The sequence below is a fragment of the Cherax quadricarinatus genome, chromosome 30 (genome assembly GCF_038502225.1).
Source record: "Cherax quadricarinatus isolate ZL_2023a chromosome 30, ASM3850222v1, whole genome shotgun sequence".
In the NCBI taxonomy this organism is placed as follows: domain Eukaryota; kingdom Metazoa; phylum Arthropoda; class Malacostraca; order Decapoda; family Parastacidae; genus Cherax; species Cherax quadricarinatus.
The window spans coordinates 19,441,917-19,461,624 of NC_091321.1; the positions used below are offsets into that span (position 1 = coordinate 19,441,917).

A 19,708-nucleotide genomic window follows, 5' to 3' on the forward strand; every position below is an offset into this window, starting at 1 on the left:
GCTATGCACTTGACCTACGGGTTTTGTGCTTAATTTGGATAGCATACAAATTTGTGACAATTGCCTTGAGAGAACACACATTATGGAGACACAAAAATTAAATCATGTAGATTTAACCTAGGAGAACCCAATAAGTTAGTGCCTGACTTATTGGGTTATTTCTTCGGAACCTTTTGTGAATGTTGGAAGCTCTGCCACTGAGGATTTTGGAAGTTATCTGAGCCATTCCAGAATGCTGAGAACGGGCTCAACTACTTTGCTCATAGGGCACTTGAGCATGCCAATTTACATACCATACTCTAGTTATGAGTGAAATATTAAAAAGTTGGAGGAAGAAAAAATCAAGTAACTTCTTAAAGATCCCCCCTCTGAGGACACAATAATAATATGGTACTGTAATATGTAAGACAGTAGGAAGGAAGTGCTCTGTTAGTCATTCATTGTCAGAGATAACTACTATTAGTTTTCACTCATTGGTCAACCTTAAAGAACGAATCAGGTGTCGCCTCTTGTCACGAGGAGACTGTAATTATCTGATACAATGTAATATTTCAAGATAACTATATATTGTACACGATTTTTGCGGTTGGCAAACATTGTGCCTACATGGCACCTATATCATAGCTGCCACTGTGGTAAAAATTTTTCTATATAATTTAATTGGATCATACATGATGGAATGAAAAAAATATTCATATGTTTTCTGGTCATGGGGGAAAGTATGTATGAGGAGAGAGATTGTGATAGGTGACAGCTGCCACTTAAGAGTAGGAAGATAAGAAATGAGGTGACACCACCTGCCTCAGAGCAGTCACTGGGATCTCAACATCTGTCCTGACAACACCTGACATACACTGCTCCTCAGACCACACTATGTCGGGTTAGTGTTCTTTTTTGTCACTGTTATTATCACGAAGAGTAAGATATGTTAATATAGTCTGAAGAATATTCGAAAGTCTAGTTCACGGAATTTATAAAGCAATTTGTCCAATATACAAAAAGAGTTAGAAACAGAAATACAAATAGCTAGAGCTTCATTTAAGGTTATTAATATAATATTCAAGAGGTTGCTAGTAGAATTGCAGTAAATCAACCATTCAAATCATTATGAAGCTGTGTGTAGTCTGTGGTCAGTCAAACAAACGGGCTTCCACATGGATAAATTGTCATTTTTGTGGAAATTGGTGTCACGCCCCTTGTGCAGATATCCCAGAACTAGCTACAAGCAGTATTAAAACAGAGAAGTGTTTCTGGGTATGCCCAAATGAGGAAAATCTGTGGACTAAAATCACAAGGGTATTAAAAGAGGACAACATCAAAGCTGCTTTCATAAAAAACCTGGAAGCTTTCTACAACAGATGGGAACATAAAAAGTCTGGGCTGAATGGTACTGCCCTTGATACTGGCCATGTAGTCACAAACTGTAAGGCTGGAGGTGATGTCCTGGGAGACAGTAATAGTAAAGCTGGAGGTGCTGTCCTGGGAGACAGTAATGGTGAAGCTGGAGGTGCTGTCCTGGGAGACAGAAATGGTGAAGCTGGAGATACTGTCCTGGGAGACAGTAATGGTGAAGCTGGAGGTGCTGTCCTGGGAGACAGAAATGGTGAAGCTGGAGATACTGTCCTGGGAGACAGTAATGGTGAAGCTGGAGATTTTGTCCAGGTAGTCGGGAATTATACGCAGGAAGGAATACATATAAATGACCTCATAGGGGACAGGAGCCATAGTAGGGAAACAAGTGTAGTCAAAGATAAGATAAAACCAATATTGCAAACTAGAAATACCGCAGGAAATAGCAAACAAGAGGACTCCAATAGCAATAGTGAGGATAAATTACCAAAAACAACTGGTGGGAGCTCCATTGTTGGTGCTAGGGAGGATAGAAGTAAGACAGGGAAACATGCACCAACAGGGAATACAGTCACAGAAACCCAAGGCAAGCGGAAACCAAGCCCGTGCACATACTATGCACTTGGTATCTGCTGGCATGGGAAATCTGGAAAAACAGATGGGACGTGCAACTATGACCACCCTAGAAAATGCCATGCCCATATGACAACAGGAAAATGCAAACTCCCTTCCTGTAAGCTTTTTCACCCTGAAATGTGTACCTCTTCAGTACAGGAAAGACTGTGCTATAACTTAAATTGCCAGGCATACCATCTAAAGGGGACAAAAAGATACAAAACATCCAGGCCATGGGAAAACCTGGGTAGCCACAGCCACTCAAGAGGGAGAGGTTTTTTAGTGCCAGGAAGGAAAAAAAACTGGCAGGAAATGGCAGAAATCGTACACCAAATCCAGTCATTCCTGGAGTGGAACCACAGTCGATGGCCTCCACTCCAAACCAACAGATACAGATACTAATGCCGGAAAAAAAATCCCCCCCCAGTACCAACAATACCACCAGTCCGATAACATTCTTCTTTGCAAATATACAGGGTCTAAAGCCAGCAACAAACAACAAAATACCTTTCATCCGTGGACTGCTTGCAGAGGCAAAGGCAATGTTCGCGGCTTTCACTGAGACCCACATAAAGGATCACTTGGACAATGAAATATGGATCCCAGGTTACAACCTATACAGATGTGACAGAGTGAACAGGCAAAAGGGGGGGGTTGGCCTGTACATTGCAGAGTCACTTGTTTGCACAGAACTGCTTAATGCCTCAAATGACGTAGTGGAAGTTTTAGCAGTAAAGGTCGAGAACCAAAACCTAGTCATTGTGGTAGTCTACAAGCCTCCGGATGCAACATCCCAGCAATTCCAGGAACAGCTGTTAAAAATTGACCACTGTCTGGAAAATCTTCCAGCTCCTGCACCCAACATCTTGCTCCTGGGGGATTTCAACTTAAGGCACCTAAAATGGAGGAATATAGCAAATAATATTGTTGCAGAAATAACACCAGGAGGCAGCTCTGATGAAAACTCACACTCACACGAGCTTTTAAATCTCTGCACAAAATTCAATTTAAACCAGCAAATAATAGAGCCTACTAGACTGGAGAATACACTAGACCTCATATTCACTAACAATGATGATCTGATAAGAAATGTCACCATATCAAAAACAATATACTCAGATCACAACATAATTGAGGTTCAGACATGTATGCGAGGAGCCCCAGACCGACAAAATGAGACTAGTCACGAGGGAGCATTCACCAAATTCAACTTCAATAACAAAAACATAAAGTGGGACCAAGTAAACCAAGTCCTAACCGATATAAGCTGGGAAGATATACTAAGCAACACAGACCCAAACTTATGCCTAGAACAGATTAACTCGGTGGCACTCGATGTATGCACAAGGCTTATTCCTCTAAGAAAAAGGAGGAGTAGATGTAAAATAGAAAGAGACAGGCGCTCCCTTTACAGGCGACAGAAAAGAATAACAGAGCGGCTAAAAGAGGTCAATATATCTGAAATGCGCAGGGAGACACTGGTCAGAGAAATAGCAAGCATCGAACTTAAGCTAAAAGAATCCTTTAGGAGTCAGGAATCGCGGGAAGAACTAAAAGCTATAAATGAAATCGAAAGAAACCCAAAGTATTTCTTCTCCTATGCCAAATCAAAATCGAGAACAACGCCCAGTATTGGGCCCCTACTTAAACAAGATGGGTCCTACACAGATGACAGCAAGGAAATGAGTGAGCTACTCAAGTCCCAATATGACTCAGTTTTTAGCAAGCCGCTAACCAGACTGAGAGTCGAAGATCAAAATGAATTTTTTATGAGAGAGCCACAAAATTTGATTAACACAAGCCTATCCGATGTTATCCTGACGCCAAATGACTTCGAACAGGCGATAAATGACATGCCCATGCACTCTGCCCCAGGGCCAGACTCATGGAACTCTGTGTTCATCAAGAACTGCAAGAAGCCCCTATCACGAGCCTTTTCCATCCTATGGAGAGGGAGCATGGACACGGGGGTCGTCCCTCAGTTACTAAAAACAACAGACATAGCCCCACTCCACAAAGGGGGCAGTAAAGCAACAGCAAAGAACTACAGACCAATAGCACTAACATCCCATATCATAAAAATCTTTGAAAGGGTCCTAAGAAGCAAGATCACCCATCTAGAAACCCATCAGTTACACAACCCAGGGCAACATGGGTTTAGAACAGGTCGCTTCTGTCTGTCTCAACTACTGGATCACTACGACAAGGTCCTAAATGCACTAGAAGACAAAAAGAATGCAGATGTAATATATACAGACTTTGCAAAAGCCTTCGACAAGTGTGACCATGGCGTAATAGCGCACAAAATGCGCGCTAAAGGAATAACAGGAAAAGTCGGTCGATGGATCTATAATTTCCTCACTAACAGAACACAGAGAGTAGTCGTCAACAGAGTAAAGTCCGAGGCAGCTACGGTGAAAAGCTCTGTTCCACAAGGCACAGTACTAGCTCCCATCTTGTTCCTCATCCTCATATCCGACATAGACAAGGATGTCAGCCACAGCACCGTGTCTTCCTTTGCAGATGACACCCGAATCTGCATGACAGTGTCTTCCATTGCAGACACTGCAAGGCTCCAGGCGGACATCAACCAAATCTTTCAGTGGGCTGCAGAAAACAATATGAAGTTCAACGATGAGAAATTTCAATTACTCAGATATGGTAAACATGAGGAAATTAAATCTTCATCAGAGTACAAAACAAATTCTGGCCACAAAATAGAGCGAAACACCAACGTCAAAGACCTGGGAGTGATTATGTCGGAGGATCTCACCTTCAAGGACCATAACATTGTATCAATCACATCTGCTAGAAAAATGACAGGATGGATAATGAGAACCTTCAAAACTAGGGAGGCCAAGCCCATGATGACACTCTTCAGGTCACTTGTTCTATCTAGGCTGGAATATTGCTGCACTCTAACAGCACCTTTCAAGGCAGGTGAAATTGCCGACCTAGAAAATGTACAGAGAACTTTCACGGCGCGCATAACGGAGATAAAACACCTCAATTACTGGGAGCGCTTGAGGTTTCTAAACCTGTATTTCCTGGAACGCAGGAGGGAGAGATACATGATTATATACACCTGGAAAATCCTAGAGGGACTAGTACCGAACTTGCACACGAAAATCACTCACTACGAAAGCAAAAGACTTGGCAGACGATGCACCATCCCCCCAATGAAAAGCAGGGGTGTCACTAGCACGTTAAGAGACCATACAATAAGTGTCAGGGGCCCGAGACTGTTCAACTGCCTCCCAGCACACATAAGGGGGATTACCAACAGACCCCTGGCAGTCTTCAAGCTGGCACTGGACAAGCACCTAAAGTCAGTTCCTGATCAGCCGGGCTGTGGCTCGTACGTTGGTTTGCGTGCAGCCAGCAGCAACAACCTGGTTGATCAGGCGCTGATCCACCAGGAGGCCTGGTCACAGACCGGGCCACGGGGGCATTGACCCCCGAAACTCTCTCCAGGTAAACTCCAGGTAAACACCTATATTGACAGTTCTTTTAATACATTACTGTATTAATTCCCCTCGAGGGAGGTGCTTTGATACCAATGAGGGGTTCTTGACTCAAGGAACTTGATTTACCCTCCTTTTCTTTGGATAGTCTCCCCTCAAGGAAGGTTCCTTGATGTTGGTGAGGGGCTCTTGATTTAGGGAATTGGATCTGTGCTCCAGTTCCCCGAATTAAGCCTGAATGCCTTCCACATATCCCCCCCCAGGCGCTGTATAATCCTCCGGGTTTAGCGCTTCCCCCTTGATTATAATAATAATAATTTGGATAGTCTGCTTCCCATTCCTCAGGCGTTAAATGACCCCTCTGGGTGTATTATTTTCTCCTGGTTAAAATAAAATACTGTAAAAATTGAACATCAAAATGGTATACAATACCGACAGGTTGTTAGGTAAGACACATATGCAACAGTTAGACAACTTTATTCCGAAACGTTTCGCCTACACAGTAGGCTTCTTCAGTCGAATACAGAAAGTAGGCAGGAACAGTAGAGATGTGAAGACGATGTAATCAGTCCATCACCCTTGAAGTCGTAGAATTTGAGGTTGTCAGTCCCTCGGCCTGGAGAAGTTCAGTTCCATAGTCAGGAACTATCTGAAGATCAAGCGACAGTGCGGAGACTTAAATACTGTCGGAAGGAGAGGTGCAGAGTAGTAGTAGTAGTAGTGAGAATGTAGCCACTGAGAGGTCATGTCCCTCTCAGATCCAACACTTCTCACTTGAAAAGCTTGTCCAAGGTGTTTTCTGTAACAAGATGCCATGTGTTGCAGTGTCTGACAAGATGAACATCAAAATGGTATACAATACCGACAGGTTGTTAGGTAAGACACATATGCAACAGTTAGACAACTTTATTCCGAAACGTTTCACCTACACAGTTGGCTTCTTCAGTTGAATACAGAAAGTAGGCAGGAACAGTAGAGATGTGAATACGATGTAATCAGTCCATCACCCTTGAAGTCGTAGAATTTGAGGTTGTCAGTCCCTCGGCCTGGAGAAGTTCAGTTCCATAGTCAGGAACTATCTGAAGATCAAGCGACAGTGCGGAGACTAGTACCTTACACTTATCCACATTGAACTTCATCTGCCATTTTTCAGACCAAGACATCAATTTTTCAAAATCCTCCTGGAGTTCATTGCTATCCTCTTCAGAATGAATCATATGGCCTATCTTTGTATAATCAGCAAATTTTCTCATGTTACTCGTAATCCCTTCATCAAGGTCATTAATGTAAATTATGAACAAGAGATGGCCTGAAACTGATCCTCGTGGAACACCACTAGTAACTAATTCCCATTCAGATTTGACCCCATTAATGGAAACTCTCTGCTTTCTATTGGTAAGCCATGCCTCTATCCATGCTAGAACTTTACCTCCTATACCATGAGCTGCCACTTTTCTTAAGAGTCTCTTGTGAGGTACTCTATCGAAAGCTTTACCAAAATTCAGATAAACAGTATCATATTCTTTATCACTGTTTACTGCCTCAAATGTTCTATTGAAAAATGTCAGTAAATTTGTCAGGCAGGAACGGCGTCTCATGAACCCATGCTGAGATTCATTAATCAAATTATACTTTTCAAGGTGACTTCTAATAATGTCAGCTATAATTGATTCTGATAACTTGCTCACTATAGATGTCAGGCTTATTGGACGGTAATTTGAAGGTACGGACTTATCCCCTGATTTGAATAGAGGAACCACATTAGCCATCTTCCCCAACTCTGGCACAACACCAGTAAGGATGGACGCATTAAACACACTCGTTAATGGCTGACTAAGTTCCATCTTGCACTCCTTAAGTTCCCTGGAAAACAACTCATCGGGCCCCGGGGACTTATTTTGCTTCAGTTTGTCTATCGGTTTGATAACCATATCCCTCGTGACAGTAATATTAGTTAAGTTAAATTCATCAGGAACTGAATAGTTGTTAATTTCTGGAATCTCATTTGTGTCTTGTGTAAAAACCGACAAAAAATAGTCATTAAATAAGGAACACATTTCCAGTTTGTTATCCGTCAGTTGTCCATTCCCAATTTTCAAAAGGTCCTACTTTTTCCTTCACCTTCGTCCTATACACTTGAAAGAACCCCTTTGGATTGGTCTTTGATTCATTAGCAACTCTAATTTCATAGTCACGTTTAGCCTTTCTAATCCCCTTTTTTACTTCTCTTTTAAGCTGAACATATTGGTCAGTAAGGTTAACCTCTCCTCTTCTGATGCGCCTATAAATTCCCTTTTTTTTCCCTAATTGACGCTTTAGCCTCCTGTTAACCCATTTGGGATCGTTATTACTAGACCTAATTTCTCTCTGGGGAATGTATATACTCTGAGCACGGTGTACATTATTAAGGAAAAAACCATAAACGCAGATCCCTTCGTAATCATAAGTATGATCATCGTCAATAAAATCATTAGCTAGATAACCCCAATCGAGATTAGATAGGTGTTCCCTAAGTCCACTATAATCGGCAGAACGAAAATCAGGGATTTTTTTTACCGTATTATCATTATTCTTGTATTCCCAGTTAATGCTAAAAGTGATGGATTTGTGATCACTTGCGCCAAGCTCTTCAGTGATCTCCAGATTATTTACGAGTGTTTCCTTATTTGACAAGATTAGGTTGAGCAAATTATTACCCATGGTAGGCTCTATTACACACTGCTTCAGAAAACAGTCCTGAACTGTTTCCATAAAGTCACCGGACTCCAGATTACCGGTCAAAGAATTCCAGTCAATTTGACTAAAGTTAAAATCCCCTACTATCACTACGTTATTGTGTCTAGAAGCCCTAACAATTTCATCCCAAAGAAGTCTCCCTCTATCGTGATACAAGCCTGGAGGTCAGTATATTACACCTAGAATTAGTTTTTCTTAACCTTCTACAAACTCTACCCAAACAGATTCTGTTACTATTCCATCTATTTTTATACCAGTTTTTATGCAACACTTAATATTTTCTCGAACATATAATGCAACTCCTCCCCCCTTCCCATTACAACTATCCACACGGAAGAGCTTAAACCCTTGAATATTACACTCGGCAATCATATCCCGACTCTTTAAATCATACCAGGTTTCAGTTAATGCAATGACATCAAAGTTCCCAGCACACACTACCAAACGTAGTTCATTAATCTTATTTCTTGCACTTCGACTGTTAGCATAAAATATCATCATATGTTTTTTCTTCTCACATTTTTCCTATTCGCCTTTGCTTTTACACAATTTCTGAAATTATCATTACCCAGCATTACTTCATGACTGTTATTATTAAGATTCATAATATCAAAGCCTAAATCAATATATCCATACTCATTATTTTTCATTTCTAAACCCATACCTCTAACTAATCCTAGTTTAAAGCCCTAACAATCCCCTCAATTGAGCTAGCAAGAAAACCCACACCTGCCCTGGATAAGTGAACCCCATCCCTGGCATACATGTCATTTCGGCCATAGAAGTGGTTCCAGTTGCCAATGAATGGTACTGCATTATCTTTACAGTGTTTGTCCAGCCAACAATTAACACCAATTGCTCTGGACAACCATTCATTTCCATCACCCCTTCTTGGCAAAATGCCACATATAACAGGATGCCCCCCTTCTTCCTAATTATGTCTATTGCTGTCCTGAACCTTCTAACTAAATCCTCACTTCTACGCTTGCCTACATCATTGCCTCCAGTACTGAGGCAGATAATAGGATTGATCCCATTACCGTTCATGATGCTGTCAAGTCGGCTAACAATATCCTCCATCCCAGCCCCAGGAAAGCAAACCCTCTGTCTCCTACTCTTATCCTTCAAGCAGAACGCCCTATCCATGTATCTAACCTGGTTATCCCCAACAACAACAATATTCTTACCTTCCTTGGTGTCGTTCGTCGTGACCTTCCCAGTAGTCGACTCACATTCGTCGGGTAGTGCGGAGAATGCATTAGATGTTACCACAACAGTTTCCACAGCAGTCTGTTTCTTCTTCATTGTTTCTACCTTTCCATTCGTCTTCTTGATCGTCAACTTCGTTCCATGCTGTCCAGCCACTGTCCAGGTTCCCTTCTTGACCTGAGAACTCACAACTGGAGGACTACTACGAATCCTCTTATTTTCCTCAGTCAATCGCCGTATGTCCATCTTCGCTACCCTCAATTCTTCCTTAAGCTGCTGGTCAAGTTGCTCGATGGAGGGCATCTTGGTTCAGTCCACGGAGAGTACACTAGACACGACCTCACTGAGCTAAGTACAGGTCACCACTGAGCTGACCTCTCTTGGGCCAAATAATTGGAGCCACGCTTCCCTTCCTATGTCATCATTATGTCCCATTTGCCAGGTGCTAGATAACCCCCTTGGGTTTAGGCAACAAAGTTCGGCATATTTTTCCCACGATGACATTCCCATACACATAAAGTTTAGCGCTTTATTTAATTATAATAATAACATACCCAGATAAAAAGAAAACTAAGGCCCATGTGTAGTTATTGAATAAATTTACAAATCTATGCTAGCAGCAGTACGTCGGCGGTGACAAGAGCCTAGTGCTCTACGACAGACACAATCTGTAACTGAGTCAAGGACACAAATCTAAGTATTGCCATAGTTTTTAAGATGGCCTTAATGAGCCACTGAGTGTGTCATATTCTGATTACAACCCACATCAATTGATTTTCCTAGACATTAACTACAACAACCTTCTGCATCAAGGATATTTCTTTCCCTTCCTTGAAGCGTCATAAGTAGGTGGGAGAGTCTTGATATAACACAAAATACAATATTCCAAACTACAGTATTCTTCACAGTTCTTGCTTAATTTCGTAAACTACGAAGTATATTTTCCTAGCAATAATAAATGTATGGAAGAGGGTAAGGTACCTAGGGATTGGCAGAGAACATGCATAGTTCCTTTGTATAAAGGCAAAAGGGACAAAAGAGAGTGCAAAAATTATAGGGGAATAAGTCTGTTGAGTATACCTGGTAAAGTGTATGGTAGAGTTATTATTGAAAGAATTAAGAGTAAGACGGAAAATAGGATAGCAGATGAACAAGGAGGCTTTAGGAAAGGTAGGGGGTGTGTGAACCAGGTGTTTACAGTGAAACATATAGGTGAACAGTATTTAGATAAGGCTAAAGAGGTTTTTGTGGCATTTAGGGATTTGGAAAAGGCGTATGACAGGGTGGATAGGGGGGCAATGTGGCAGATGTTGCAGATGTATGGTATAGGAGGTAGGTTACTGAAAGCAGTGAAGAGTTTTTACGACGATAGTGAGGCTCAAGTTAGAGTATGTAGGAAAGAGGGAAATTATTTCCCAGTAAAAGTAGGCCTTAGACAAGGATGTGTGATGTCACCGTGGTTGTTTAATATATTTATAGATGGGGTTGTAAGAGAAGTAAATGCGAGGGTCTTGGCAAGAGGCGTGGAGTTAAAAGATAAAGAATCACATATAAAGTGGGAATTGTCACAGTTGCTCTTTGCTGATGACACTGTGCTCTTGGGAGATTCTGAAGAGAAGTTGCAGAGGTTGGTGGATGAATTTGGTAAGGTATGTAAAAGAAGAAAATTAAAAGTGAATACAGGAAAGAGTAAGGTTATGAGGATAACAAAAAGATTAGGTGATGAAAGATTGGATATCAGATTGGAGGGAGAGAGTATGGAGGAGGTGAATGTATTCAGATATTTGGGAGTGGACGTGTTAGCGGATGGGTCTATGAAAAATGAGGTGAATCATAGAATTGATGAGGGGGAAAGGGTGAGCGGTGCACTTAGGAGTCTGTGGAGGCAAAGAACTTTGTCCTTGGAGGCAAAGAGGGGAATGTATGAGAGTATAGTTTTACCAACGCTCTTACATGGGTGTGAAGCATGGGTGATGAATGTTGCAGCGAGGAGAAGGCTGGAGGCAGTGGAGATGTCATGTCTGAGGGCAATGTGTGGTGTGAATATAATGCAGAGAATTCGTAGTTTGGAAGTTAGGAGGAGGTGCGGGATTACCAAAACTGTTGTCCAGAGGGCTGAGGAAGGGTTGTTGAGGTGGTTCGGACATGTAGAGAGAATGGAGCGAAACAGAATGACTTCAAGAGTGTATCAGTCTGTAGTGGAAGGAAGGCGGGGTAGGGGTCGGCCTAAGAAAGGTTGGAGGGAGGGAGTAAAGGAGGTTTTGTGTGCGAGGGGCTTGGACTTCCAGCAGGCGTGCGTGAGCGTGTTTGATAGGAGTGAATGGAGACGAATGGTTTTTAATACTTGACGTGCTGTTGGAATGTGAGCAAAGTAACATTTATGAAGGGGTTCAGGGAAACCGGCAGGCCGGACTTGAGTCCTGGAGATGGGAAGTACAGTGCCTGCACTCTGAAGGAGGGGTGTTAATGTTGCAGTTTAAAAACTGTAGTGTAAAGCACCCTTCTGGCAAGACAGTGATGGAGTGAATGATGGTGAAAGTTTTTCTTTTTCGGGCCACGCTGCCTTGGTGGGAATCGGCCAGTGTGTTAATAAAAAAAAATAATAATTTGTTGCTCCACTATACCACCATATTTTTCTAATAAAATTATTGCTCGTAAATTACTTTGAAAAACATTAATGAAGATTTTAGGGTTTGCAGAGGTTATTCGTAATTTTTTTTGTATATATATATATATATATATATATATATATATATATATATATATATATATATATATATATATATATATATATATATACGTATATACTTCAATAACAACCAAAATAAGTAATCCAGGACCCTCGAGAGAGGGTCTTTGATGCAGGGGAGGGGTTCTTGATGTAATGAATTAGACTGTGCTTCCCTTCCTCGGATCAAACCCTAATGCCTCCCATTCCCGCAGGCGATGTATGACCCCCTAAGGGTCTAGCGCTTTTCCCATACATACAGTGTAATCACTTCTGTCACAAATTTGTCTGAAATTTTTCTGCTGCTGTGAAAACTCGGCAGAGTTGGAAATGTATGATAATGTTTCTTGTCAGGGATTAAGTGTCGAACAAGTGTTTCTGATGAACATTGTTACATCTCTTGTCATCTGATGAACATTGTTACATCTCTTGTCATCTGATGAACATTGTTACATCTCTTGTCATCTGATGAACATTGTTACATCTCTTGTCATCTGATGAACATTGTTACATCTCTTGTCATCTGATGAACATTGTTACATCTCTTGTCATCTGATGAACATTGTTACATCTCTTGTCATCTGATGAACATTGTTACATCTCTTGTCATCTGATGAACATTGTTACATCTCTTGTCATCTGATGAACATTGTTACATCTCTTGTCATCTGATGAACATTGTTACATCCCTTGTCATCTGATGAACATTGTTACATCTCTTGTCATCTGATGAACATTGTTACATCTCTTGTCATCTGATGAACATTGTTACATCTCTTGTCATCTGATGAACATTGTTACATCTCTTGTCATCTGATGAACATTGTTACATCTCTTGTCATCTGATGAACATTGTTACATCTCTTGTCATCTGATGAACATTGTTACATCTCTTGTCATCTGATGAACATTGTTACATCTCTTGTCATCTGATGAACATTGTTACATCTCTTGTCATCTGATGAACATTGTTACATCCCTTGTCATCTGATGAACATTGTTACATCTCTTGTCATCTGATGAACATTGTTACATCTCTTGTCATCTGATGAACATTGTTACATCTCTTGTCATCTATTCTAAGTTCCTTTCCCGGCAAGAGTAAAAATTGATAGCGAAAAAGCATATCTGATTTTTTTTTTTTACTAATTCAAGATACTCTTAATACAACAAGTTTTCACTGCAACCTGAAATTATTGAACTTTACTAAATCTGTTATACAATTTTTAAAACTTATTAATACTAAATGATGCTTTACAAAGAAGAAAAAAGTCTACAATCATTTCATAGATAAGAAAATAGTAATATTATAAACATTAATTCCAGCAGCAACAATAATACCCTTTTCGTTTTTCTCAATTGTCTCTCTAAACATTTTCACTGGAATTTTGTGTTTGTCACATATATGTAATGCACAGAACCTTCCATTAAGTATAATTACGTCTTTGTACTCTCTATCAAGATCCATGAGAATGATATCATAGATAACTCTTATTGATCTAAAATTTCTTATCATCTTGATTATTCACCAAGTATGTGTCATGTTATCGTGTCACGTCAGACAATGATATAACTGTATAAAGTTCATTCTTAATCTCGAGTGTCAGCAGGAAGTGTCAGAACGCTAATTGCAAAGATTAATTATTACAAAGAATACACTTAATTGACACTTTAAGTTTAATTCTTAGGTGGATAACAATAATAATAAATTATTATTATTATTATTATTATTATTATTATTATTATTATTATTATTATTATTATTATTATTATTATTATTATTATTATTATTATTGTTGTTCATATGTGATATGGCGCCTAAGGAATAGAAAGAAGGTAAGCTGGTTTGATCCAAGGAACAGTCATAAGTAGCTAAAGATAAACTAAAATTCATCTGACTTAGTTAATTTTTTTCTGAATGTTTAATACTGACTTCATTAAGTTTGGTGTGCCTCTATGGGGTGTATAACATGCAAATTTTCAGTCGCTTCGTTGGTCTTTGATGTGGACAAGCTGTCAAAATTGCAAAATATATATATATATATATATATATATATATATATATATATATATATATATATATATATATATATATATATATATATATATATATATATATATATATATATATATATATATATATATATATATATAATAGGAGGGAGGGGGTGGGGGATTTGTTTTGAAGCTGCGTTATTATTATTATTTATATTTGAAGGGGCTATGGGGAACTGATGGAATTTGGGGGGCTGATGCCCCTTGGTGCTGCCACTGACTAGTCGCTCATTCATGTGACTTCAAAGAAAATTATTAGTTTTACACATAGGGTAATCTTTGCACTTTTTTTTTAATTCTTGGAACAAATACCTTGCAGGAAAGATAACTAAGTACTCTAATGTTAACTGTTTTCAGTCACAGTTTTTATAATCTGAAGCTGGTTCATCCACTTTACAAATGCATTATTCCCGGTCCAAAAAGACTGTATAATTAACGAGGGTACATGCAGCCGGGATTGATGGGATAAAGATAGAAATGTTAAAAGCAGGTGGGGATATAGTTTTGGAGTGGTTGGTGCAATTATTTAATAAATGTATGGAAGAGGGTAAGGTACCTAGGGATTGGCAGAGAGCATGCATAGTTCCTTTGTATAAAGGCAAAGGGGATAAAAGAGAGTGCAAAAATTATAGGGGGATAAGTCTGTTGAGTGTACCTGGTAAAGTGTATGGTAGAGTTATAATTGAAAGAATTAAGAGTAAGACGGAGAATAGGATAGCAGATGAACAAGGAGGCTTTAGGAAAGGTAGGGGGTGTGTGGACCAGGTGTTTACAGTGAAACATATAAGTGAACAGTATTTAGATAAGGCTAAAGAGGTCTTTGTGGCATTTATGGATTTGGAAAAGGCGTATGACAGGGTGGATAGGGGGGCAATGTGGCAGATGTTGCAAGTGTATGGTGTAGGAGGTAGGTTACTGAAAGCAGTGAAGAGTTTTTACGAGGATAGTGAGGCTCAAGTTAGAGTATGTAGGAAAGAGGGAAATTTTTTCCCAGTAAAAGTAGGCCTTAGACAAGGATGTGTGATGTCACCGTGGTTGTTTAATATATTTATAGATGGGGTTGTAAGAGAAGTAAATGCGAGGGTCTTGGCAAGAGGCGTGGAGTTAAAAGATAAAGAATCACACACAAAGTGGGAGTTGTCACAGCTGCTCTTTGCTGATGACACTGTGCTCTTGGGAGATTCTGAAGAGAAGTTGCAGAGATTGGTGGATGAATTTGGTAGGGTGTGCAAAAGAAGAAAATTAAAGGTGAATACAGGAAAGAGTAAGGTTATGAGGATAACAAAAAGATTAGGTGATGAAAGATTGAATATCAGATTGGAGGGAGAGAGTATGGAGGAGGTGAACGTATTCAGATATTTGGGAGTGGACGTGTCAGCGGATGGGTCTATGAAAGATGAGGTGAATCATAGAATTGATGAGGGAAAAAGAGTGAGTGGTGCACTTAGGAGTCTGTGGAGACAAAGAACTTTGTCCTTGGAGGCAAAGAGGGGAATGTATGAGAGTATAGTTTTACCAACGCTCTTATATGGGTGTGAAGCGTGGGTGATGAATGTTGCAGCGAGGAGAAGGCTGGAGGCAGTGGAGATGTCATGTCTGAGGGCAATGTGTGGTGTGAATATAATGCAGAGAATTCGTAGTTTGGAAGTTAGGAGGAGGTGCGGGATTACCAAAACTGTTGTCCAGAGGGCTGAGGAAGGGTTGTTGAGGTGGTTCGGACATGTAGAGAGAATGGAGCGAAACAGAATGACTTCAAGAGTGTATCAGTCTGTAGTGGAAGGAAGGCGGGGTAGGGGTCGGCCTAGGAAGGGTTGGAGGGAGGGGGTAAAGGAGGTTTTGTGTGCGAGGGGCTTGGACTTCCAGCAGGCATGCGTGAGCGTGTTTGATAGGAGTGAATGGAGACAAATGGTTTTTAATACTTGACGTGCTGTTGGAGTGTGAGCAAAGTAACATTTATGAAGGGATTCAGGGAAACCGGCAGGCCGGACTTGAGTCCTGGAGATGGGAAGTACAGTGCCTGCACTCTGAAGGAGGGGTGTTAATGTTGCAGTTTAAAAACTGTAGTGTAAAGCACCCTTCTGGCAAGACAGTGATGGAGTGAATGATGGTGAAAGTTTTTCTTTTTCGGGCCACCCTGCCTTGGTGGGAATCGGCCGGTGTGATAATAAAAAAAAAAAAACATGCTGTATTCTATTTACATACTGGAAGTTATAATTTTCCCAGCAAAAATAGGTATACTAATGGATAATAAGGTATACCTGGAGGAGGGGTGGGGATGCTGCAGTTCGGAAGGTTATCTGAACTGTGATGTCGGCCCGCTTCTGGTCACCCTATCTTGGTGGGAGACGTCCGATGTGTTAAGAAATGTATAATGAGAGTGCCAGTCAGTACCTTGTCTATCTTCACACTGTAGCTGCTGCTTAGTATTTTAAGCCACAATAATTTATTGCCGTCATACATGTGAAAATTACGAACAACTTGCTCCTGGCGTTAGTCACTAGTGACAGTAATTAAATACATTCAGCTATGTATAACCTCCTACTTAGTGTATATGATAAATCCTCGTTACTGTATTTTAAGAAGCACAAAACCCATGGGAGTCATTCAACGCAGGTAATAGAGGCTTTTTCCTCGCTCCATTAATCGTGGCTTGGTCTCGGGTCACATGATTGGTATATATACTGATAACATGAGTAGTCATTTTTTCCACTGAGCGGTCTCTTCCGGTATAGGGCCTTCCACTGAGCGGTCTCTTCCGGTTTAGGGCCTTCCACTGGGAGGCTCCTTCCGGTTTAGGCCTTCCACTGAGCGAGGTATCCGGTCTAGGACCAGCAGCTGGAGGGTCACCTTTTCACACCTAGGTGTTACTTCCGGTTTTGACCATGACCTCGCCCTCGAGACTACCTCACCCTTGACCCCCCAACCAATACCCCCGCCCACGACCCCCTCCCCCTTCGCGACCCCCGCCGCGCGCCCGCCCGCGCCCCTCGCGCCCCCCCGCCGCGCGCCCGCCCGCGCGCCCGCCCGCGCCCTTCGCGACCCCCGCCCGCGCCTTCTGCTGCGCCTTCTGCAGCGTCGTCCGGATCGCCCCCGCGCCTCGAATTTTTTTCCGATTTTTTTCGAATTTTTTTTGAATTTCATTTTCTTGTTCTCTCCATCTCCTCGGATCAAATTTTTGGGTACCCCTCCTTTCACCCCCCATCCCAAAATTTCTCGATATTACCAAGTTTTTGGATTCCCCCCTATGGGGGTTTCTCCATCTCCTCAGATCAAATTTTTAAGGTTCCCCCTCCCACTTTCACCCCCCAATCCCAAAAATTTCTCGATAATACAAGTTTTGGATTCCCCCCTATGGGGGTTTTGAATTTCTTATGATCACCTTGGATCAAATTTTTGGATTACCCATCCCACTTTCACCCACCCCCCACCTCAAATTTTTCTCGATAATACAATTTTTTGGATCCCCCCTATGGGGTTTTCGAAATTCTCCATCTCCTCGGATCAAATTTTTTGGATCCCCCCTATGGGTTTTCGAAATTCTCCATCTCCTTGGATCAAGGTTTTTTTTTGGATTGTCCCTCCTTCCACCCCCCAACCCCAAAAATTTCTCAATATTACAAGTTTTTGCATTCCCCCCTATGGGGGTTTTCGAAATTCTCCATCTCCTTGGATCAAATTTTTAAGGTTTCCCCCCTCCCACTTTCACCCCCCCCCAACCCCAAAATTTCTCGATAATACAAGTTTTGGATTCCCCCCTATGGGGGTTTCGAAATTCTTATGATCTCCTCGGATCAAATTTTTTGGATCCCCCCTATGGGTTTTCGAAATTCTCCATCTCCTTGGATCAAGGTTTTTTTTTGGATTGTCCCTCCTTCCACCCCCCCCCCAACCCCAAAAATTTCTCAATATTACAAGTTTTTGCATTCCCCCCTATGGGGGTTTTCGAAATTCTCCATCTCCTTGGATCAAATTTTTAAGGTTTCCCCCCTCCCACTTTCACCCCCCCCAACCCCAAAATTTCTCGATAATACAAGTTTTGGATTCCCCCCTATGGGGGTTTCGAAATTCTTATGATCTCCTCGGATCAAGTTTTTCTCGAAATCAAAGTCTCCATCTCCTTGGATCAAATTTTTGGATTACCCCTCTCACTTTCACTCCCACCCCAAAATTTCTCGATAATACCAAGACTCCATCTCCTTGGATCAAGGTTTTTTGGATTCCCTACTCTGGGGGTAAGCATTCAAATGAACTCCTCCTATGGGGCATGGTGCTCTCTCTTACTACAGGTCTAAACAAGTGTGACATCATTATTCCTCTCATTAATGTGTTTACTCGACGGTCAGTGACGTCACGCGATGACCCCCACACACACAGGCTGAATCTTGTCTACCCTTTTAGTTAATAAGGGGACATAGTAGTGACGTCACGCGCACACAGGCTGAATCTTGTCGATCCTTTTAGTTCATTCAAGTTAATAAGGGGACACAATACATCAGAAAGACACATTTTTTCGTTAATACCCACATTTTCTTTACAACACAAGTCTAGACATTTTTTTAACTATTTCATCTCAGGTCACTCCCCACGAAGTAACCTCCTCCCCACCCTCCCAAACCCTCACACTCCAACCAACACCTCACAATTTTCACTCATAACCCCCAATTTTTCTCGTTTTAACCCTTTTAGTTCATTAAAGTTAATAAGGGGACACAGTGCATCAGAAAGTCACCACATCGCTTACATCCACTTTCGTTAAATTCACTACTCACAATTTTACATATTACGAAGTTAAATACGCACTTTTACTTTGAACATCTTCAAAACACTCATAAATCATTTGAATACTCACCAAAAAATACCTTTATACATTTCCAAACAACACTGAAATACTCCAAAACATCATTCGAACACCCCCAAATCACCTCTGAATACTCCCAGAACACCTTCATAAGTACTCTTGCACATCATTTGAACACCTTCATAAGTACTCTCATAATCATTTGTACACCTTCAAAAAACACCTTTGAATACTCACATAAACACCCTTGAACACCTTCAAAACACCTTTGAATAACCTCAAAACACCTTTGAATACTCACATAAACACCCTTGAACACCTTCAAAACACCTTTGAATAACCTCAAAACACCTTTGAACACCTTCAAAACACCCTTGAACACCTTCAAAACACCCTTGAACACCTTCAAAAAACATCATTTGAACACCTTCATAAGTATTCTCATAATCATTTGTACACCTTCAAAAAACACCTTTGAATACTCACATAAACACCCTAGAACACCTTCAAAACATCTTTGAATAACCTCAAAACACCTTTGAACACCTTCAAAACACCCTTGATCACCTTCAAAAAAAACAACATTTGAACACACTCAAAACACCTTTGAACACCTTTGAACATTTCCAAACAACACTGAAACACTTCCAAAAACACCATTTGAGTACTCCCAATTACACCACTGAATACTACTAAAACACCGCTGAATTCAATCAAAACACCCTTCAAAACACCTTTGAACACCTTTGAGTA

The 19,708-nt window shown here is 40.9% G+C and overlaps 1 protein-coding gene across 2 annotated transcripts in view; it reads left to right on the forward strand.

Moving 5' to 3' along the window:
• The first annotated feature begins 721 nt into the window (after positions 1–721).
• The window catches only part of LOC128692756 (uncharacterized), a 35,032-nt gene continuing 16,045 nt past the window's right edge, over positions 722–19,708 (forward strand). Inside the window, exon 1 of one of the 2 annotated variants that reach the window (XM_053782106.2) lies at positions 722–880. In XM_053782106.2, the coding sequence (XP_053638081.1) occupies positions 874–880 (7 nt within the window). In that variant the 5' untranslated portion in view covers positions 722–873. The remainder of the gene's footprint in view (positions 881–19,708) is intronic. The other variant, XM_053782105.2, reaches the window with a different exon arrangement.